This window comes from Pimephales promelas, chromosome 15 (assembly GCF_988280905.1).
Source record: "Pimephales promelas chromosome 15, fPimPro1.hap1.1, whole genome shotgun sequence".
Lineage (NCBI taxonomy): Eukaryota > Metazoa > Chordata > Actinopteri > Cypriniformes > Leuciscidae > Pimephales > Pimephales promelas.
The window spans coordinates 27,990,798-28,015,160 of record NC_142783.1 but is presented as its reverse complement, the minus strand read 5'-3'; the positions used below and the strand labels follow the sequence as shown (position 1 = coordinate 28,015,160).

The following is a 24,363-nucleotide window of genomic DNA, read 5'->3' as shown; positions in this document are numbered from 1 at the left end:
ACTGACAGATAAAGGGACAATGAATAACCTCCCCCATCTGTGAGATGTTTTTGTATTCATTTGAAAACAGAAGTCCATAACTCAATAGGTTAAAGAGCACTGCCATCTATTGGGGGATAAGGGAAAAAAACTCCAGAAACTCCAGATTACATTCGCATTGATTTATTGTACCGTACTGTATTAACTGATCCGATCCCACTTGGACCAGGACACTGGAGGAGGACAACAGAAGAAGGGCATGTTCAGAAGTGTAGGATACAGGGCGCAGGGGGTTTGGGTTTTACAGCATCTTTGTGTTCCACTGACACTAATGTACCACACTTAACACGAATCCCACTAGAGCCCAAGAAATCACGCATTCACTGGCCCATGGTGGGAAATGTGCTCTGAGGTTGTTGTATATTTACATTAAATAAGATTAAATTAGGTTACAAAAATAGACACAGCCCAAACTTGGACTTTTGGGTTGGGGTGGGGCTGTTTGGAGAAGAGGATGCTGGGTAAGACTAATGAATATGGTGTAAACGTGGTTGAGATGGCTGCTCTTTCATACCGAACAAAGACCGAACAGCTGTACTAACATTAACAAATTCCAGCATTTCTGTTTTAAAAAGGGCGCCTTCTACGAACAGACTGACTTCCTCGTCCTGCTGAAGGAACCGGTGAGGGTGGAAGAACAGGAGCGTTCCCAGCACTCCTCAGGACTTCTCTGAGGCCAGAGCACAGTCGAAACAGGTGGACAGGACTTTACAGATGGCCTGGGCTTGTTCCTGCAGAGCACAAAAATGGTGTGTTAAATGAGTACTCTATGTTCACAACCATTCAAAAAGTTTGCAGACATTTTGAAAGTTAATACTTCTATTCAGCAAGGATGCATTAAACTGATCAAATGCTGGGTCACATTATCCGTGTATTTTCTGGAATCTCTGTGTGAAAGGGGAGATAGCAACGCATGGGTTGAGACACCAGGTAAATCTTAGTTTTTCTTTTTTTTTTGCTTTTTTCTCAGAGCAGATCGTCGCGCAAACAGTGTGCAGCACTAGTTTCTGTCTGACGTCCATATTCACGTGTTGTGAATTTGGACATCACGTGCTGTTTTGCGTCATTTCTAGTTCGTTTTATTGCGTGGTTTTTCATGAGAAAACATGGTTTGTAGACAAGATAGAATCGTTGAGGCACAGAGTTGTTGTCAACTCGTTATTTATTTGATTATTTTCAGGATTTAGACCGTACCATAGAACTGAAACAGCTCTCATTGAGTCACAAATGATTTGCTCTTATTATCATCCAATCGTGGTTGTATCTCTATGTAGTGCGTTGTCAACTCGTGTAGTGAGTTACCTCCTGTTGTGGATCAATCACGTTGTGTTGTGTGGTGTGAACAGCTAAACAACTTGAACACTCATGATTTCACTGAGAGCAAGTCATGTAGTGTGAACCGCACAGTTCAGCCCGACGTTAGTGTGAATTCTAAGTTGTTTACATTCGTTATAAATGTAATGTTATGTGTTTTGAGACATGAGGATGTTTAACGCCACCTCGTGACACTTTGCAGACTCTGATCTGGCTGTATTAAATAGTAAATATTTTCGTTACATTATCAGATATGCTCTCAGAAACACTTCCTGTCTTCAGGTCTTACCGCATTACTGCACTGATACACCCAGATGCTGCAGTCATGTTGCTTGGCATCAGTGGTCTTCAGTGCGAGCAGGTTCTTTCCAGCACCCAGACCATCATCATAGCAAAGCATACGCACAATCAGGTAGAGCGGGTGGCGGTGAAGCACTTCCTGAGAAAGAATCGATTACAAATCAGATACCCAGCCATCACACTGAAATCCTGTATTTCATAGCGGTACGTACAGTAGATAGATGTTCGGTTTCAAGACATGCAGTTCCACATTATTTTGTGAACATGAGTTTCAAGCTTCTCTCGAGTCTCAACACGCTCCTTTATTTTGTGTAAAAAAAAAAGAGCCAAATATCTCATAGTTAACAATGACATTGGGTCAACTCACACACTGGTCTAATGAGGCCACTTTAACTCCATACTTGGACACTCCAAGAATCATTTCCTCATCTCCAGGCACAAACGGCAGTTTTCCGTCTTGCTGTTTAAAGTGAATACATGAGATTAAGTTTTTAAACAGCGGCAGACAAAATTAATTTTTTATTTTTTTACAGTAAAATACAGTTCGCAAGATTAGAGGTCTGAGAAGATTTCTGGGAAATACTGATTAAAGTGGATCAGGCCGAGCACCTAAACAATATTGTAGCCAATCAGCAGTTGGGGGCGTGCCCACACATGATAGGGGAGGAGAGACTTACATTGGCTCCCAATTGGTTGCACCTTTACACTCCGAATTGCAGATTGCGCTCCTCAAAATTGAGGTGTTCCTAAAGGTTCCTAAGGTGTTCCTGTTTGTTTCCTAAAACTCACTTAAAGTCTATGGGTGACAGCGCCTTTTCTTTGGAATTCTCTGCCTCTTGAAGTTAGGAAAGCCCAATCTCATGCCAGTCTTTGGTTTGGGTTGATTTCAAATATCAACAGTGTTTCTTAGAAATCGCTCACTGCACCTTTAAGGGTGTTACATCTTCCCCTTCTGTAGATCCTCACCTGAGCTGCATCAATGAAGTTGATCAGGTCTAGAGGCTCCTGAAGGGTTTTGCTCATGTTAAACTGCAGGTTCTCGATGGCTCCCACATACTTGACTCTGAACTCAGCACACGTGTCAGACACAGCGTTACCTGAAGGGTCAACAAGGTCAGGAACTCTTACGGAATCAAAAATATACACGTGTGCGTTTCATTGAGGACTAACCTGAGCTCTTGGTGGAGTCTGTATCAAGACTGGCGACTGTGCTTGACCTAGACAGGCCTCCCAAACTGGAATCTACTGACTGTAAAAGGGGAAATTACAGTTTATAATGAACTAGGTGGAATACAGGAGTCAGCAGACTCTTTTATAAATTATTAGGTCCCACATCATAGCATGTTGTACTTTTTTTTTGTATTATGAATCCATGCATGCCTTTTGAGCTAATACTGTGATACTAGTCACAGTAATAATACTAGTGCCATTTTATTATATTGTAGTACAAGCATACTGGGTCAATTCCTACTTTAAGTATGTCATTTAGCATAACTAATGCAGTATGTGCTTTCTGCTAGGTATAGAAAGCACACACATGGAGATTCAGCCAACATTTGGTTTATGACACGTGTACTTGATTACTTCTGGTGAACTGACCTTGCTTTTAGTGCTGATCTCACTGCTCTGGGAGCTGCTGCTGCTGTGGCGCTTCTTGACCTTTCGAAACATCCTTCACCATGACGCCAGTGCTGCAGTTCTCCAGCTTACCAGCAGATGGCAGCAGAGTCTGAGGAGATTTATCAACTTTAGCACCATTTAAAGGTAGACTAAGCAGTTTTATACTTTCAAAATAAACAAAATTTAAATATTGGGTCAAAACATCATCAATCCTTGTTCCAAAACGTGAGAGGAGAGTCTGCTGGCAAAAAGAGAACATGACAGAGCTTGTAATAAAACGAGAATCAACATTGGCCTGGCTTTTCAGAGATGGCGAGTAAAAGCAACGCGGAGATGCTGTTTTTATTTCTCAACAGGTGAGTAAGGCATTTTATTAAACAAGATAAAGAGTTCAAGCATTCTAAAGCATTATTTATTGTGAACTTAAAGGGTCATTTCATTATGTTGTAGCGCTGTGCTGCTATTTTCAATGAAGTGTCTATTAATGCGTATAGGTATAACTACAGTAATGTCATACACTAGTTAGCCTGAGTTCTTTCAATCTAAACTAGTTATCTCTTTTAAACCTATTAGTAAATATTTTAAGTGTAGTGGGATAATCTCTCTTTCTCTATGAGGAAGAATCATATTCATCTGCAAAATCACAATCTAAACAATGTCCTTCGACAAAAGGCATGTAGTTTTGTAATGTTAAAAAAATTAGTTACATAGTGTAGCCTACATTTAAAATTGAAATTAATCAAAATCACACCCATGTTGTTTCCTGTAAAGCTGGTACTAATATTTAAAGAATGTATACCCAATAGCGTACAAATGATTCTAAAACTGAAGACAACGTGCAATATCCAGCAAATAAAATATTTTAGAAACTATAATTAGAATTAAACAGAGAACTAAAGATAAACCAAAAAAAAATTAATGACTTTTAAGGTCTTGAAATAAAAAAATAAAAAAAAATTTGATAAAAATAATTCTCATTATTTGGCAATGGAACCAGATTTGATACATTTATCTAACCAAACAAACATACAAGCAAATTAATTTATAATTAACTTATTAAAAAATATGTTTTATCTTTTTATTCCCAGGCAATATTTGACCCTTATTTAAATAACCATTTAAAACCTTTTACCTTTGGATTTTCAGCATATTATATAGCTTTAAACATTTATATAATATTTGTATATGGACTAAATTGACATTAATATCTATATTTGTACATAGTAGAGTCTTATATTAGTCTTATACATATAATAAAAAGAACGTTTTCTGGCTAAAATGTCGTAACATTGATTAATTATAATAACGTGATACTGTAATTATCATTCCAATGAATCCGTTCAAAAATGATATGAACTCAATTACGTTCACTTCGCACTCACTTATTACGCTACATATCAATAGCAGCATGGACAAACATGTTCTCGGGGTTCGAGATGAGCCCACGCCCCTATAAAACAATGGTGCCAAATTTTGGGTAACTTTCTAGGAATCTACCGGAATCTACAGGGGCGCTCGGCTCGCGCACTAGCTCGTAGTGTGTGATTACTAGTAGGCACGAGCTCTCCGCGGGCCCATTGTTAATGAAAACCCCTTGGAAAATAACGGAAAGCCGTTGCTAGGATAAACATTGAGCAGCACCCCTGACCCACGTCTAACTTGACTTATGCAAACGCAAAGGGCTGTTATTTGGTCGTTAATTGGCATTTCTATAAATAACTATGGATAATATGAACTTGGTAAACAAGCACTGGGCATACCTCTATTTTGAGCTCACTATGCAGCAGTGTAGGGGTGAAATAATTATTAATATGGTTCATCAAAGCGGAGGTCGGTAGCTCTCTCTCTCTCTTTCTCTCTGCTTTGGCGAGACGTGCGTTGACACTTCACTTCCTGTACGGCTCCACCCTGCACCTCTTAAAGGGGACGCACGCTAATAGGTAACGTTAGCTTAACTTGCTTCTAACATTACTCACTAAAAATACTGCACATACTAATATTTTTAAGTAGCAAGTGGCTAATGAATTAAGAATGGACAGAACATCAGCTTAGCCTACTAACTATAAGCTGTATTAATTAATTAATTTATTTATTTATTCATTCACATAAAATATAACAAGTTATGCTTATTATAAGACTACTATAATTTCTAAAATATTTTAGATTTATCTTTTGTGCCTCAAGAAAGAACCCCTATCCTCCTTCCTTGTCAGTAACACACGTTAAATAAACTCCGTATGACAATTTGAAGAGATTTTTAACTGATCAGAATATTTTTAAAAAAGTAATATTGGCAGAACAGTGCTTTGGTTTCATTTTCTGCAGATTTGTGCTTTATTTTTTCTGTGCTGAAATTTTGTCTTAAATGCATTATTACATAGTCCTTTAACAGTGATTATAGCTCTTTCAAAAAATCTATGTATTTTCAGACAATTACACCTTCAACAACCCTTGCCAATATTACTGTGCTTTTGGTTTATGTCTTGTGGATGTTTGCACACATTGGTGGCCCCTGATCACCCCAATGACATCAAGACCGAATCAAATTAACTCCTGTTAATATATGAATATTGTAAAATATTTCATATGCTGAGCAAGTTTTTTTTTCTCTAATTCCCATTAATTCCCATTAATTCCCATCACTATGAGCACAATCTTCGCTCATAGTGAAGATTGAAAGCATGCAGGGTTGATTCATGACCTCTGCTGGTGTGTCTTAGAATAAATGGTTTCTTATTGAGGAGGTTTACTTTAGGGATATATATATCTGCAGAGGCTGCAATATATTACAGTTCAGTCTGCTACATGTTACATCAGGCTATGTATATATATATATATTTACAGTTTCAATGTCAACTCTATTTATTCATAAAACACAATTAAAAACAACAGTTGACCCATGCTGTAGAATGACAGAAATATTATATGCAAAATAATTACAGAAATACTATAACAAAAGACATACTCAATATGAAATTTCCGCCCTAAAGAAAAAAAATCAAAGTTATGAAATAAAATTTAAAAAATCAAAATAATGAGATAGTAAGTAATGATTATTTGGTAAATAAATAAATAAATAAAAATGTATGACATCTAAGTCAAAAATATGAGATACAAAGTTAAAATTGTGAGAGAAAAAAAACTAGGCCAAAGTTAAAACTATGACATTATTAGGAGCAAAAAAGTTGTGAGAGAAAAAATGATATTTTATTACATTTGTATTTTAATGTAATAATTATGTCATAACTATTTTAAAATTATGACTTTTATTTTGTACCATTTTCCCCCTCAAATAATATATATATATATATATATATATTATTTCACTGCTGTTTCATGTTATATCCAAATTTTATGCCCAGTTTAATCATGACTTTTTATGTCATAATTACGACTTGGCTTTTTAGATCTTTTTATCATACTTTTTGTGTAATAATTATAAATCCTCAAAGCATTTTTCTCTTAAGTGGCAGAAATGGGCTTATGACGGGAACATTTTTTTTATAAAAATATAAAATGCTAATAACGTTTTTATTAATTAATTTATGTTTATTAATACAATTATTTGGAATACTCGATTCTGATTGGTCAGATCGTGTCGCCCAGCTTTCTGTTTTTTATCAGTGAAGTTATGCCCTATGGAAGTGGGTTTGCCCATTCGTCTAAACTGCTGCCAGACTAGCGCTGCAGGTCACTCACGTTTCGCTCTGCAAATGCACATGTATTTTAAGTTGAGTGTGTTTGTTTGAGCAAGTTGAACAGCATTTATCTACATTGTTTCGTTGCCCACTCTTTCTGTGGACACAATGGCTTCTAGAAAGGGTAGAGCTACCCGAAAGCTGCGTTTTGGTAATTCTGTTTTGGAAGAGGTCGGTCGTGTGAGGGAGAACGAATTGTCCAGTAGCGACGAGGAGCCTGTGGGAGAAGCCGATTACGACCAGGAAGAAGAGGAAACTGATTTTGAGTACGTAAGCTAACGTTACACATTGTGACCTGATACACTTAACGTTATTTTTGTGTTTCATATCAACGGTGTATCAGTGCATTTTGTTTATAAATCTGTTGTTCCGTGCATTTGAATTGTCCCGCACATTTGTGCATATGTTCGCTTGCATGGATTGCATTGTGCTTGTTGGATCTTTTGCGTGTTCTGTTGAGATTTTGTGCATAAATGTGCATATTGCATTTAGGCAAATGTTATGTCCATGAAAATTACATTGTGCACAAATCCGATTTACATATGCACGCGTTAAAAGCCGTGTTTATACACGCAAGAGAAGGTGCGCGCGACAAAAATGACGCCATTGCGGTGGACTGCATTTCGCCTGGCGGTGTGCTCGGCACTTTTTATAACATCGCGCGCGGCGCCACATTCAAAGATGAAATACATCTGGCCGAACTGGTACGTCTGTACCTGCATGTTTATGATCCTTCTATACACAGAGACATTTGCATTGATGGGCGACCGTAAAAGCCTCTCATTTTGTGAATATAGGAACACATTTGCATTAAGCACCCAATTTGCACTTGTCTAAACAAGTAATTGGTTACATTTACAAAATAAGCCTAGCAGAAGTAAGCACTGCTGATGAAATTAAGGTTTAAACACTCTTCAATAAGGCTTCAGTTGTTTAACTAGTTTACATGCAGTGAAACTAGGCTACAATAAACCTACTGCATTTACTCTTTTATGAATCAGTACTCTTTTTATTCAATTATGTAAATGTAACCAATTACTTTAGACAAGTGCAAACTGGGTGCTTAGTGCAAATGTGTTCCTATTTACAAAATGAGAGGCTTTCATGGTCGCCCATCAATGCAAATGTCTCTGTGTATAGAAGGATCATAAACATGCAGGTACAGACGTACCAATTCAGCTGGAAGTATTTCATCTTTGGATGTGCGCCACGCGCAATGTTATTAAAAAGTGCCATGCACACGCCAGGCGAAAGGGGTCTTGCGCACCCAACGCGCACGACCGCACACACTGCAATTCTGTAATTTTTGCCACACACACCTTCGCGCTCTTGCGGACGCGTCGAGTATAAACAAGGCTTGTACTCGACGTGTGACGTGTATTGATGCACGTGTATTGCGCATGATCATTGACCATTGTGTGTTTGTTACAGATACTCAAGTGATGAAGAATGGGAACCAGAAAGTGAGCCAACCCCCAAAAAACAGCGTCTTCTCACTCCGTCCCCCACCAGCACACCTTGCACCCCCAGAACCCCCACATCTTGTGCTGGTGATTCCTTGAGTCCAAGGTCAACTCCCAAAGGAACGTCTCATTCTCCACGGGTAAGAAAAAGGTCTGCACGTGGCAGGTCAGTGGAGAGTGACACAGGCACTTGGAATGACATCAGTGTGGAGGATGAAGCTCCAGAGCTACCTAATTTTCATCCAAAGCGAAACCCAGGACCTCAGGTCGTCATGGACAGAATCTATTCCCCCTTACAACTATTTCAGCTTTTCTTCCCGACCTCTGTGATAGACACCATTGTGACCAACACAAATAGTTATGCGAAAATGAGGTCTGAAGCTGGTGCAAAATTCCCTTGGGTGCCTTTGAAAGCACATGAACTGTATTCGTTTATTGCGCTTGTTATTTACATGGGGCTTCTCGGTGCAAAAAATATTGTAGACTACTGGTCCAGAAAAGACATTTACAGTTTACCTTTTCCAAAATCAGTGATGTCCAGGTCCAGATTTAATGCTATCAATTGGAATCTGCATCTTTGCAATCTTAAGGAGGATCGAGCGAATGCACTGAAAAAGGGGACTCCTGACTATGACCGACTTTACAAAATAAAGCCCCTTTACACTGACATCATCAATGCGTGCAAAACGTACTTCCATCCAAACAGACAGCTGTCAGTGGATGAGAGGATGGTGGCTACTAGGGCGAGAATCGGCTTCAAACAGTACATGAAGGACAAGCCTACCAAGTGGGGTTACAAGCTCTTTGTTCTTGCTGATTCTGCCTGTGCCTACACATGGAACTTCTTTGTTTATGAAGGTAAATCTTCGGTGGCCACAGGTAAAGGAATGAATTACGATTCTGTGATCCGCCTCCTGGATCTTCCTCTTCTTGGCTCAGGCTACCAGGTGTTTATGGACAACTTCTATACAAGCCCAGGCCTTTTATTGGACTTGCTGGATAAAAAGACACTTGCGTGTGGCACGATACGTTCCCACCAACAGGGCTTTCCTAGAACAATGACCAATGACCTCAGCCTCAGAGCTCAAAAGGGGTCCATGCGCTGGCTTCGGAAAGGTAAGCTCCTCTTTGTGAGGTGGATGGACTCAAAGATGGTTTCAATGTGTTCAACAATGCACAAGGCATATGATGGTGCTACCATCACCAGGCGTGTTAGGAATCCCAAGAAGGAGTGGGAAATTAGGGAGATCCCAATTCCAGCAGCAGCGAAGGACTACAATAAATATATGGGAGGTGTGGATGTTTCGGATGCTCTAATTGGGTACTACAATGTCCTACACAAAACCCAAAAATGGTACAAGACCTTTTTTTTTCATTTCATCGATATCGCCGTGGTGAACAGTTTTATTATCCACCAGCAGCTGTCCAAATCTCAGAATAAGACCCATCTCACCCATAAGGAATTTAGAGAGACACTTGTGTCGGAGCTGGTTAGGATTGGTACACCGTCCAACTCATCAGCTGCTCCCAAGACGTCCACATCATGTGACCCAGAGCCGTCCACATCAAAGCCCCACACAACCAAGGTCAACTCAAAGAAAAAGATGTGCTGGCCAGAGTATCATGGGTCGGATGCCACCAGTGGGAGGAGAACCTGTGTCTTTTGCAAACTTTCAGGACTCACAATAAAGACACCTGTGTACTGTTCAAAATGCAGTGTATTTTTGTGCTTTGTGCCTACAAGGAACTGCTTCAGAAAATGGCATGATGAAAAGCATGGGGGGTCTTGTCAACAGGCTGGTGACTAAAAGTTGTGCACTCACTCCGCTTAAGTGCTTTTTTCTTTATACACTGTAGACTTTATAAAGATCAGATTTGTATAATGCGTTTTTGAACTGCACCTTTTTCCTATATCCATATTATTTTCTTAGTTTTTATGTATACTTTTTGTATTTTTATTTGATCAGACCAACTAGTTATATTTGTACCCTGTCAAATAAAATGCCTGAACTGCTACTTGGTCTCACTTCTTTTGCTTATTTGTTGTAAGATATGGGTCAAGTTAAAGTCACCCTGAAATCAAATCAATATATTTTTTTAATGGAATATTGCAGTATTTATTATAAATGATTTATCCATGCACATATATAAAAAATCAAAATAGATTCAAAATAACTCTTCTCTGATCGTGTTGATCGGCGCAAGGGTGGGAGAAGCTACTCGCATGAGATCACAACCATCCAATCAATTGCCAAAATCAAGTCCTGCCCTAATTTTTTTCTTGTTCGAGAAGACATTTTTCTCTGAAATATAGGTCAGAATTGGAAAGAAAAGACTTAACACAACTTTCATTGAGTTGCAAACAATTAATGAAACCGTTTAAAGTCAGCATGAAATGAATGTTCCTCAAAAGAATTAATGCAAAGCATCATGGAGTGTAGGAAAAATGTTGATAACTTGTTTGGTGGGGTCAAAAGGAACTTTTCAGCAGGTACTGATGCTGAATAACTTGTCTTTTTTTATTTTAAAACTGAACAAAACAACAAAAATCCACTACCTGTAGTCCTGTATTATAAGGTTTTTTTTTATTTTTGCAAAATTAGATCATTTACTCCAATGGAAGTGAACGAGTGATTCTTCTCTGTTTATTCCCAAGTTATTGCATACTGGAATGACAGGTTGATTCAAACATGTTAAATTAATATTGACTTGAAACCAGTTAATTGGTTCCACATAAAACAAATTTTAAGTTAAACATTTAAAACTACATTGACACTGCCTTTATAAAGACTACAATAAGCACTAGGCTATAAAAAAAAAAATAGGTTTATTGGCAAGATGGTTTTATTTAAAAAAATATTAGCCTAAACCGGGGTTCACCAAACTCAGTCCTGGAGCCTGTTTCAGAAAGGAGGTTAAGTGAAAACTCTGAGTATGTTAACCCTGAAATTAGGGAAACTCTGGGTTTTCTGTTTCAGAATGGGAGGTAAGTCAACCCCGTTTCTGAAAGAGAGGTAACTTATAGAGTCAGTTACCATGGTAACTTACTCTGTGAACCTAACCTGGTCGGCAGCAGGTTTACTTCAGTAAACCTAGAGTTTATTTCGGTCTCCTTGATAACTTAGATTCTAGGCTACTCCACATAGAGATGTGAATGTGAATGTGCCTCTCTGTGGCAGAAGAAACTGTTTCTTCATCCCCATCATCATGTGAAGATGAAAAGATTGAGTAAACTTTGTAAATACTATTTAATAGTACCACTTGTTGTGATTTTTGTGGGTACTTGCAACTGCCTGGGGTTCTGTTGGGACAGGAGGCTCCAAAAGACAGCTATTAGCATCAGAACCTGTTGGGACCAACAAAAAAACCCAAAGTAAAACAAATGGAAATATAAAAAAATAGCCTATATAAAAAATAGCATGTAGACCTCTTAAATTTTATGTAGGCCCTTGAATCTTGGGAAGTGTCTGGCTCTGATGAAGTCCCTCCAGGAATTCCCTCAGCCATTGGCCTTCCAGCATTCAGGCTCAGGGCCATTTCCATCTCTATCTCCACCTCCCTCTTCATCTCCTCTGCATCTCCATCTCTATCTCCATCTCCTCTCCATCTATATCTCCTCTACATTTGTGGAGGTGGTGGTGCAGGTCTCCTAATGTCATGTTCTTCAATGGACAGACAGCAGCGATTGCATTATTAAACAGTAAGTATAAAATAAAACACACACCCAAGTACTTTTTAAGCTGTTATTGCATTTTGTTAATGTCAATTTTGCATTTGGATAGGCAGGGTGACAACTTGGATAAGTTTTAGGCTATATTTTTGGAGGGAAAAGCTTACAGTGTTCATGTTCGCATGGGTAGCGCTGGCTTTGGCGGCTATAACTTAACTTTTCCCTGTCATTCATCTGATGATGGACGTCTCATGATATTTATTTTAGCACAACTGGGCTGTATTAGGTTATTGATTCCCGTGATCATGCTTATAAATTCTGATTCAGTCATTAGCCTATACCTTCGTGATCACACAAAGAGGTCTGCCGTGGTGGCCCGTTCAGAATTCCAACCAACAAAAATATAAATACTTACGCTGTGCATGTACAAATGAATGATTTAGGAGGGAAATAGACTGCTCCCATAAAGGAAAAGCTACGAATATATTTACAGCAATGTTCGGTAAATATTAACTTCATAAAATTAAACTGGAGAGATAATGTGAATTAACTATATGTTCCTAAATACATATAAGCACATGCATAACACTAACCCATTTAAATAAATGAATTGTGTGTGTGTGCGTGTGCGTGTGTGTAAGGGGTGGAGATGGGTATGATTAGGGGTGGGTCTAGTGATCAGGGGGCGGAGTTGGGTAGGTTTAAGTGGATGTAAGGTGGGAGGAGTTGGATCTGGATCCGACTCCTCCCCATGGATTTCATGTTCTCGCTAGACTAGCGCTGCAGGTCACTCACGTTTCGCTCTGCAAATGCACGTCTCTTAAGTTGAGTGTTTGTTTGAGCACGTTGAACAGCATTTATCTATATTGTTTCGTTGCCCGCACTTTCTGTGGACACAATGGCTTCTAGAAAGGGTAGAGCTACCCGAAAGCTGCGTTTTGGTAATTCTGTTTTGGAAGAGGTCGGTCGTGTGAGGGAGAACGAATTGTCCAGTAGCGACGAGGAGCCTGTGGGAGAAGCCGATAACGACGAGGAAGAAGAAGAAACTGATTTTGAAGAGTAGGTACACATTGTGAACTGATACACGTATTTTTGTGTTTCATATCAACGGTATATCTGCTCAGTGCATTTTGTTTATCTGTTGTTCCGTGGATTTGAAATGTCCCGCACAATTTGTGCGTAAGCTAGGGTGACCATATTTTGATTAATTTACCAAAAACCAGGACAACTCGGCCCGGCAAACAGATACTCAAAGTTTACTCAAATGTGCCTTATTAATTTCAATACATTTAAAGCAGGCTATGCCTCCTCTTTATGGATAGACATTTGTTGTATTACAAGACACAAATTCAGATTTAATGCCACGTTCCAGGCAACCTGTAACTCGTGTTTTTCCAACCTTATACCCGTGAAAGTGCACTGGAACGGCAGTCAAACTCGTGACTTCCCACCCGCGCGTGAGCCCCGTAAGGTCCGCCATGCTGGTTTGTTTACAGGTAGTTTGGCGTGAATGACCTGGAATGCTACAAAGTCGTAAGTCGTGGTTTGAAGTCATGAATACGTGTTCAAAAACCTGCCTGGAACGCAGCATAACTTCTCAGAGGTTACTCAACACGTTTTATTATGACAGGTATCAAAAATAATGATAGAAATAATGTTTTATGAATAAAAAGAGTAGGCTACTGAATCATAAAAGAGTAAATGCAGTAGGTGTAGCCTACTTTCAAGTCCCGCCCATCCATAAAACTCCAAGTGGACTCGTTGAAAAAGGCGTCAATGCAAGTGAACGAGAGACAATAATTATTTTCTGATCCCGTTTGAATTGTGCTATGAATGTAACATATGTTGTCTGTGAATTTTTTTTAATATATTTTCTCATGTAACGAGTTTGACAGTATATTGTATGATACTTTGGCTAACGTTAGCAGTTGTGGAATAGACATAACGAGAAAGACTACACGTCGCATATGTGACGTCGCCGCATAACATATTTTCCCTCCACAAATCAAGGTTTTCACCACGCTCAACTGAACTAGTTTGTTAGACTCTCCCTGAAAGAAGGCGGTGAGGTGCACGAAAGAGACACAGGCATGTTTAGCGGGATCCGTGTGCTGGTGGGTCAAACACGTCGAAAGAGTTGTAGTCCACAAAGTGCTCTCACACTATGGAAGCTTGTTTCCGCCATTGAATAAAAAATATTATAAAGAATTGTGACTTTTTATCTTACAATTCTGACTTTTTTTCTCACAATTGCGAGTTTATATCTCACAATTCTGACTTTATTTCTCAGAATTGCGTGATATAAAGTCGCAATTGCGAGTTATAAAGTCAGAATTGTGTGTTATAAAGTCAGAATTGCGAGATATAAAGTCAGAATTGCGAGATATAAAGTCAGAATTGCGTGATATAAAGTCAGAATTGTGAGATATAAAGTCGCAATTCTGAGAAAAAAAGACAGAAGTGTGACTTTTTTTCTCACAATTGCGAGTTTACATCTCGCAATTCTGACTTTATAACACATAATTGCGAGTTTATATGTCGAAATTCTGACATCTTTTCTCAGAATTGTGAGATATAAACTCGCAATTGCGACTTATTAGGCCAATTCTTTTTCCCCCATCAGAAGAGTTTAAATCTCACAATTCTGACTTTATATCATGCAATTCTGACTTTAAAACTCGCAATTGCGACTTTATATCACGCAATTCTGACTTTATAACTCGCATTGCGACTTTATATCACGCAATTCTGACTTTATGTCTCGCAATTCTGACTTTATAACTCGCAATTGCGACTTTATATCACGCAATTCTGACTTTTTATCTCGCAATTCTGACTTTATAACTCGCAATTGCGACTTTATATCTCGCAATTCTGACTTTTTATCTCGCAATTGCGACTTTATATCACGCAATTCTGACTTTATATCTCGCAATTCTGACTTTATAACTCGCAATTGCGACTTTATATCACGCAATTCGGACTTTTTATCTCGCAATTGTGAGAAAAAAAGTCAGAATTGTGAGATAAAAAGTCGCAATTATTTATTTTATTTTTTTATTCAGTGGCGGAAACAAGCTTCCATACTCACACAAAGTCTAGCTAACCGTATGAAAATTCTACCAGCTAAATTGTAGCATTCTTTAAACGAAACATTATCTAAAAAAAATTCACAGACAACATATGTTCGCATTCATTGCAAAATTCAAACGGGATTAGAAAATAATTATTTTTCTCTCATTCACTTGCATTGACGATTTTTCAACCTAGAGGTCCAGCGGGGCTCGCTGAAGGGGCGGGACTTACCAGCTACCAACTAGTTAAACAACCGAAGCCTGGAGAGTGTTTAAACCTTAATCATCAGCAGTACTTACTTCTGCTATTGTAGGCTTATTTTGTAAATGTATGTAATCAATACTCTAGACAAGTGCAAACTGGGTGCTTAGTGCAAATGGGTGTTCCTATTGACAAAATGAGAGGCTTTTGTGATCGCCCATCAATGCAAATGTCTCTGTGTATAGAAGGATCATAAACATGCGGGTACATATGGAATGCCAAAGCTGACTTAATTTAAAAATAAATAAATATACGAAGAAATGTAAAGAAGCAAAAATACATATATACAGAAATTAATATACAAAGAAACGTAAAAAAAGAGTACAAATAAATAAGTATGTTTATATAATTGCATTTTTTCACAAATTAATTTATTTCCACTTTTATTTCTATATTCATTTATGTTTACATTTATTTATTTTTTTATTATTTCCACATTTCTTTCTCTGTATGCTAATGAGGGGGCCATGTTTTAACTCAGACACCAGCAATCGAGCTCAGAGTGGCAGTGCTGAAGCTTTGAGGCCACAGTGACACCTTGCCCTATCCACCGTGTTCACACTGTTATTAATAGTGGATACTTTCATGCGCTTTCATGTCCAAGTGTCTGCTATCAGACCCGTTGAAGCGCAGTTTCTGTTCATGTGTGCTATGTGTGTTAACCGTATATAGCCTACCCTACATTCAGTTAGGGCGATACACACGACTTAAAATGTGATTGCCTGCACAGCTCTTGCGTTTCGTTTGGTCACACTCACCACAAGGTGTCACTGTGGCCTCAAAGCTTCAGCACTGGCACTCTGAGCTCGATTGCTGGTGTCCGAGTTAAAAAACACGGCCCCCTCATTAGCATACGGAGAAAGAAATGTGGAAATAAATAAATGTAGACGTAAAAACATAAATACATAAATGAATGTAGAAATAAATAAAAGTGGAAATAAATAAATGAATACATTAGAAAAAAGGTGTGAAATACAATTATACAAATAAGGAAATAAAAGTATAAATACTAATTTATTTGTATGTTTTACATTTATTTCTGTATTATGTATATTGCGTCGAGTATAAACAAGGCTTGTGTATTGCGCATGACCATTGACCATTTTGTGTTTGTTACAGATGCTCAAGTGATGAAGAATGGGAACCAGAAAGTGAGCCAACCCCCAAAAAACAGCGTCTTCTCACTCCGTCCCCCACCAGCACACCTTGCACCCCCAGAACCCCCACATCTTGTGCTGGTGATTCCTTGAGTCCAAGGTCAACTCCCAAAGGAACGTCTCATTCTCCACGGGTAAGAAAAAGGTCTGCACGTGGCAGGTCAGTGGAGAGTGACACAGGCACTTGGAATGACATCAGCGTGGAGGATGAAGCTCCAAAGCTACCTAATTTTTATCCAAAGCGAAACCCAGGACCTCAGGTCGTCATGGACAGAATCTATTCCCCCTTACAACTATTTCAGCTTTTCTTCCCGACCTCTGTGATAGACACCATTGTGACCAACACAAATAGTTATGCGAAAATGAGGTCTGAAGCTGGTGCAAAATTCCCTTGGGTGCCTTTGAAAGCACATGAAATGTATTCGTTTATTGCGCTTGTTATTTACATGGGGCTTCTCGGTGCAAAAAATATTGTAGACTACTGGTCCAGAAAAGACATTTACAGTTTACCGTTTCCAAAATCAGTGATGTCTAGGTCCAGATTTAATGCCATCACTTGGAATCTGCATCTTTGCAATCTTAAGGAGGATCGAGCGAATGCACTGAAAAAGGGGACTCCTGACTATGACCGACTTTACAAAATAAAGCCCCTTTACACTGACATCATCAATGCCTGCAAAACGTACTTCCATCCAAACAGACAGCTGTCGGTGGATGAGAGGATGGTGGCTACTAGGGCGAGAATCGGCTTCAAACAGTACATGAAGGACAAGCCTACCAAGTGGGGTTACAAGCTCTTTGTTCTTGCTGATTCTGCCTGTGCCTACACATGGAACTTCTTTGTTTATGAAGGTAAATCTTCGGTGGCCACAGGTAAAGGAATGAATTACGATTCTGTGATCCGCCTTCTGGATCTTCCTCTTCTTGGCTCAGGCTACCAGGTGTTTATGGACAACTTCTATACAAGCCCAGGCCTTTTATTGGACTTGCTGGATAAAAAGACACTTGCGTGTGGCACGATACGTTCCCACCAACAGGGCTTTCCTAGAACAATGACCAATGACCTCAGCCTCAGAGCTCAAAAGGGGTCCATGCGCTGGCTTCGGAAAGGTAAGCTCCTCTTTGTGAGGTGGATGGACTCAAAGATGGTTTCAATGTGTTCAACAATGCACAAGGCATATGATGGTGCTACCATCACCAGGCGTGTTAGGAATCCCAAGAAGGAGTGGGAAATTAGGGAGATCCCAATTCCAGCAGCAGCGAAGGACTACAATAAATATATGGGAGGTGTGGATGTTTCGGATGCTCTAATTGGGTACTACAATGTCCTACACAAAACCCAAAAATGGTACAAGACCTTTTTTTTTCACTTCATCGATATCGCCGTGGTGAACAGTTTTATTATCCACCAGCAGCTGTCCAAATCTCAGAATAAGACCCATCTCACCCAGAAGCAATTTAGAGAGACACTTGTGTCGGAGCTGGTTAGGATTGGTACACCGTCCAACTCATCAGCTGCTCCCAAGACGTCCACATCATGTGACCCAGAGCCGTCCACATCATGCGACCCAGAGCCGCCCACATCAAAGCCCCACACAACCGAGGTCAACTCAAAGAAAGAGATGTGCTGGCCAGAGTATCATGGGTGTGATGCCTCTATCGGGAGGAGAGTCTGTGTCTTTTGCAAACTTTCAGGAATCAAAATAAAGACACCTGTGTACTGTTCAAAATGCAGTGTAGCTTTGTGCTTTGTGCCTACAAGGAACTGCTTCAGAAAATGGCATGATGAAAAGCACGGGGAAAAATAAGTGCATTGTTGTCTTGTCAACAGGCTGGTGACTAAAAGTTGTGCGCTCACTCTGCTTTTTTCTTTATACACTGTAGACTTTATAAAGATCAGGGCCCGTATTCATAAAGAATCTTAATGCAAAAAGTAGCTCCTAGTGACAAAATACTTAGAAATGTGGGCGTTTACTCTTAAAATGAAAGAAAAAATCCTAGTAAAGAAAAAAGTAATTCAGAAAGAATCTTAACCCTTAAAAGAGGTCTTAAGGTCAAAATTGTTGTCAGTATGGATGAGGACTTTTAAGAGGCTTAAGAGTTTCTTTAGCAGAGAAGAAAATGGCAGTGAGACCGAGAAGGAGAAGAAATGTGTTGCAATCATAGCTTTGACAGTGAGTTAACCAACCAACCAATCACAGTCTTCAAAAGAGTGTGTCATACACAGCAACGGGGTCAGCCCCGCCTACTCACTAAGATGAAAGTTTTTGTCTTTTCCTTACTCAGAGTTGCTCTCAGATCAGTCCTGAATCGCTCTTAAGCTAAGACTCCTACGTAAAAGTTTTTAAGCTAAATTAAGAGTTTTCTGAGAGGATCCTTAGACTCTTTATGAATACGGGCCCAGATTTGGATAATACGTTTTTGAACTGCATCTTTTTCCTACATCTTTTCTATTTTCTTAGTTTTTATGTATACTTTTTGTATCTTTATTGGATCGGACCAACTAGTTCTATTTGTACTCTGTCAAATAAAATGCAAGAACTGCTACTTGGTCTCACTTCTTTTGCTTATTTGATGTAAGATATGGGTCAAGTTAAAGTCACCCTGAAATCAAATCAATATTTTTTTTATGGAATATTGCAGTATTTATTATAAATGATTTATCCATGCACATATATATATATAACAATTCAAAATAACTTCTTCCTACAGCAACATCTCTTCTCTGATCGTGTTTATTGGTGCAAGGGTGGGAGAACCTGTTACGCGCATGAGATCACAACAATAGCAAACCGCAACCATCCAATCGATTTTATTGTTCGAGAAGCCATTTCTCTCTGAAATAAACGGCACAATTGGAAAGAAAAGACTCGACACAACTTTCATTTCATGCCGACTTTAAACGGTTTCATTAATTGTTTGCAACTCCATGAATGTTCCTCAAAAGAATTAATGCAAAGCATCATGGAGTGTAGGAAAATGTTGATAACTTGTTTAGTGGGGTCAAAAGGAACTTTTCAGCAGGTACTGATCCTGAAAACATTTTTATATCTAAAAATGTGAACAAAACAACCAAAATCCACTTACCTGTATTTAATTCAATGTAAGTTGTTTTTTGTTATTCTGCAAAATTAGATCATTTTCTCCAGTGAGTCAGGTTGATTCAAACATATTAAATTAATATTCACTTGAAACCAGTTAATTTGTTCCACATGAAACCCATTTTATTAAGTTATATTGACACTGCCTTTATAAAAGAAAGACTACTATAAGCAATACTGTATAAAAATAAAATAACAAAATAGGTTTATTGGTGAGATGGTTTTATTTAAAAAAAAATTATTAGCCTAAACCAGGGTTCACCAAACTCAGTCCTGGAGGGCCGCTGTCCTGCAGAGTTTAGTCCCAAACCCCAATTAAACACCTGAACCAACTCAAGGTCTCACTAGGCATACTAGAAACTTTCAAGCATGTGAGCAGGACAGCGGCCCTCCAGGACCCAATTTTAATGACCTCTGGACTAAACAATTTAGCAGAAATATAGTTTCAACCCTGTTCTTTCCTGTACTGTAGCTAAACCTGAGCTGTGTGTGAAGTATGAGCTTAACTTGTGCGTCCAGACACTGAGACACAATGAATAACGAGTCTTTCTACAGCCACTCAGTGTGGATACTGTATGTCTGCCGCTGTTCAGCAGAGCAAAAAAGCCAAAAGTCCAGGTGGTGTTGCAATTCGACGTTACTGGTGGAGTTGTTTAGAGCTATGGACATCCTGGAACTCTAAAATGGACATGCGCTGTCAGACTGACATTTGCATGCAATTTTAATAGTAGGCCTTGGCTAAGTGAACATTACAGGTTGTAGCTGCCATTTGCACGTTAAGCTGTGTGAAATCAAATCACCTGAATTACAGTAGGCTATATGTAAACTATGCTTTGAAAAATGATCTGCCTTTGTTTTCATTTACAAACAGCAACTGCTATAGGCCTACAGTTGTTAGGCGTAGGCTTAGAAAACAATATCTTTCTGACATTTTATAAAACGTTTTTGTCTAACAAATTTGTTAATTAAAAACAAGTAATAAATGACACATTGAAGTGATAAAACAGGGATATTTATTCTAACATAACCAGTAGATGGCACTATCTGCAGTCGAGTGCTTCTTCTCTACATTCAAGTCCACTCATTGATGCTGAGCATATAATAAAATGATAACTGATATACGAAAAGTACTAATTACAAACAAAACAATTTGACCATTGTGCTCTGATTACAATTAAATGGTAAAGGTTTGTTTTAGGGTCTAATTCTCACTATCAGCTAGTTGCTTATTAGGGTACACATTTCTAGGGTAGCCTATTGGCTGTTTATTTGTAGGCTTATAAAGCACTAATGCATTTTGATGCATCTGCATCCCCATATTCTATATCTCTTAATTCTACCCAATAACTTAACACATACATTAATAACCATTAATAAGCAGTAATTAGGAGTTTATTGAGGCTATAGAGATGTGAGCAAAAGCACAATCTGTGAATATTTTTGGAAGATGAATTGAGCAGGAACATCTTGTTTGAACTTGAGGGGTCATTGTTTATAAAGATTGGATCAAGGAGTTTGTTGGAATTCCCATAACAGCTCTATGTCAATGCACTAAAAATATTTTTTTCAGGAAAAAAAAGTCTGGTCCTCGTGACCTTGTTGTAATTCTTACTGCACTGCACAATAAGAACCGTTTTTAGAATAGACATCATGTTGGTCAAATCTTGGTTCTGGGTCTGATTTTTAAGATCACAGAAGTCAGGCATGTAATTACTATTTCTGTTCCAAAATTAATCATGCAATTCAATACAATTTTCTCATTTTATGTGTTGTTGGGTATCCGTATCCAAATATACATAATTTCATTACATTAATTCGGTTAGTAATATGTGTGAGACATTGTTCTAAAGTTTTAATTTTCGTTGATGTTAAGTTATTTCAAAGTGTGAAAGTTTTTTTTTTTATTCATGTGTATCGGAAAAGTAAGGTAGGCCTACTCCACATAATTTTTCTCCATCTCCCATTAAAACGGAAGTTTCAGGAACATACATTGGATTCAGTAACTAATTTGTATTTTTGATTGTTTGTACTTGATTATTGATTCGTAACGCAGAGAAGTTATTATCATCATAAACCGAAAAAAATGTACATGACACAGATGGTCATGTGATGTCAACATGGCCGCGGCCATGAGGGGACGACCCTTTCATGATCTGTCTGGTCTCATGTGCATGTTAATTTAATATATATATATATATATATATATATATATATATATATATATATATATATATTTTAATCAGTATGAGTGTACTGCTGTGGCAAAGGGATGAATGAGAGGGAGTGGCAGTTAAGTTCTTCTGAGCTGTGTGTGTGTGTGTGTGTGTGTGTGTGTGTGTGTGTGTGTGTGATTGAGCAGCCAGCAGTAGTTTGATGTAATGGAGGGGTTGGGCGAGTCAGTCCGCCTACATGGGCTTTGTGTTGATGTTCAGGCAGTGCAACAGCGCTGACAGTCCGCGAAAGCAACACTAAAACAGCATTCCCAACACCCATCCACCATAACGAGAGGAAGAGAAGGAGAGAAACAGGAGGGACAGTGTTTTGGGCGATTTGACTGTAAGGGAGTGGAGCTGGACTGAATCATGGCCACTTCTACGTCTTGCACAGGCGCCACACTGCTGCAGCCAATTAGTAAGATTATTGATCTGCCACTGGACCAGGTAAACTGTCACTTTAACTGGGATTTATGTTTCGCTTTTGTCGTTTTGCCTAGCAAAGAGCGCTAGCTAGTGTGTGGAGTCGTTTGCTGTATCTAACGTTAGCACATTTGATGCGCACATCTGCCACCGACAACAGCATGATATAAGAGAATTTGACTACGATATTTCATAGTAAAACATAACAAGCTTAAAATTCAGTTTTCTTGTGTTTCATAACGCCCGTTACCCTTCTTTTATTTCCTGTACTCAAAATATTGTCGGGTGACTGAGTCGCACAGATAACATATTTGGTTTAGCAACACATGTTGCTAGCTAAACCAATTATAATGTATGTTATCTGTTTTGAAAAGCATTTGGGCGCTTTCAGAGAAGTCTAACATGCAAGCGAGCGCTCTTGAACCCCATGATGATGATGTCTATGTAGGCAGCTCGATATGTTTCGAAACAGCGCCATAGTCACGATTTCGCCTGTGCTAGAGCGACGTTCTGCAATTAAAAGAAGAGACTATATTTACAGATGTCCTAAATACAACCATTTGTAACATGAAGTCATGAAGCAAAATAACACTCTAGGGACTAGGGCGCGAGACGCGAGATGTTTCGGTTCCCCATTATTTTCCACGTTATTTGATTCAGGGCTCGTTTGCGTGTAGTAGCCTATGTAAGATCAAAGGCCATGGTATTTTAAGTAACTTACTTCGAAATGTGTATATGTTTTGTAAAAGACCAAACGTTTTTATTTTCATGGCCATCATCTGGTACATTCGATTTACAATCTAAGTAGCGGGGACTTTGATTCATCCAAGTGATTCGAATCTTTTGAATCACACTAAAAAGATTCATTAACTCGCTCTTTCCCTCAAGTTTTGACTTTTTCGATGGCACGGCACCTAAATCTCTAGAGAACTAACTTATAAGGCTATAACTAAACAAAACAAATTGTTTATTGTCCATTGACATACTGATTGGATATACATTGAAGCACCTTTTCAGCAGATGTGTTCTGTGTTTGCCGGAATCATCTTCCTATTATAGCTTTCTTGTATGGATAAATTATTAATAATGCCTCTGCTCTGGATAAATCGTGCCTCAGGTTAAGTCATTGTTTTTCATAACCCTCCACTAAACAAGAGTTATACAGCCTCTGTTCACAATCTGCTCTGTTACACTATAAAAATATTCATCAAATTTAGCAGTTAAAATTCCGACTGCCATGACAGTTAGTGAAAAGAAGTACAGTTGTTGTTGAAAGCCAAATTTTATCAATGCGATGTAAGAGGTTGGTAAATACGTAATTAGAGTTCACATTGTTGTTGATGCAGATATTTAGACATGGATGGCAAGACCTTTATCAGTGTCAGCTCTACCAGTCACTTCATTGTTAATATTTTACAACATTACTTTTGCTTTGTCGACATCATTGCATTTGCCGCTGCACACATTATCATACTTTTCAACTTATTTGATCTCTTTAGCTGCTGCCGCCCAACTCGTAATGCAAGTCCAGGCAAGATTGAGTCAAGAAATGCAGGCATTCTGGATTGTGTATGTTCTTGCAATTCTTTTGAAACACCCACCTGTTCAACCTCTTTACAACTTTTTAGATATGTTAATGAACCTATAGTCAAGAATAATCAAGGATGGAAATCCAAGCAAACAAGGTGGTTTTTGATCTGTAAGTCCATTTGGTTGACTGCAGCTCTAGTGCCTTTTGCTCTGTCGTTGGCATGCTTCTTCTCCAGCTTTTTTTTGAATGAGATTTTGGCAGGCATCAGCCTACAAAACCTATAATGTGACGAGAATCAATAATTCAGTCAGAGCTGTCAGGATTACTACCTCCTGAGCTTTAGCCAACACTGGGGTGAAGTTATGTAGATCTCTTTGTGGTTACATAAGATGTGGGTTCCTTCCTAGGCTGGGCTCAACATTTTGCACTGTAACATGACTATAATTTGAGACTGTTAATGTTAAAATAGCCTTGTCACTTCCCGGTCAGCTGTGAGGA

The 24,363-nt window shown here is 38.7% G+C and overlaps 3 protein-coding genes across 3 annotated transcripts in view; 2 read left to right on the top strand and 1 right to left on the bottom strand.

The window, feature by feature from the left end:
* Nucleotides 1-140: 140 nt before the first annotated feature.
* itgb1bp1 (integrin beta 1 binding protein 1) lies at nt 141-5,192 on the bottom strand. The gene is made up of 7 exons (XM_039667919.2): nt 5,034-5,192; nt 3,253-3,382; nt 2,824-2,902; nt 2,620-2,750; nt 2,021-2,113; nt 1,643-1,792; nt 141-770 (listed from the first exon to the last, which is right to left on the bottom strand). Exons 2-7 carry the CDS (start codon nt 3,322-3,324, stop codon nt 699-701), a joined length of 597 nt encoding a protein of 198 aa, XP_039523853.1. The 5' UTR covers nt 3,325-3,382; nt 5,034-5,192; the 3' UTR covers nt 141-698.
* Nucleotides 5,193-12,856: 7,664 nt separating this feature from the next.
* LOC120476780 (piggyBac transposable element-derived protein 4) lies at nt 12,857-19,156 on the top strand. The gene is made up of 2 exons (XM_039667940.2): nt 12,857-13,163; nt 16,560-19,156. The coding sequence occupies exons 1-2, from the start codon at nt 13,003-13,005 to the stop codon at nt 18,403-18,405; spliced, it is 2,007 nt and encodes a 668-aa protein (XP_039523874.2). The 5' UTR covers nt 12,857-13,002; the 3' UTR covers nt 18,406-19,156.
* A 2,889-nt stretch (nt 19,157-22,045) lies between these two features.
* mboat2a (membrane bound O-acyltransferase domain containing 2a) overlaps nt 22,046-24,363 on the top strand; it is a 57,016-nt gene continuing 54,698 nt past the window's right edge. Inside the window, exon 1 of the mRNA XM_039667961.2 lies at nt 22,046-22,358. Coding sequence (XP_039523895.2) covers nt 22,281-22,358 — 78 coding nt within the window. The 5' untranslated portion in view covers nt 22,046-22,280. The remainder of the gene's footprint in view (nt 22,359-24,363) is intronic.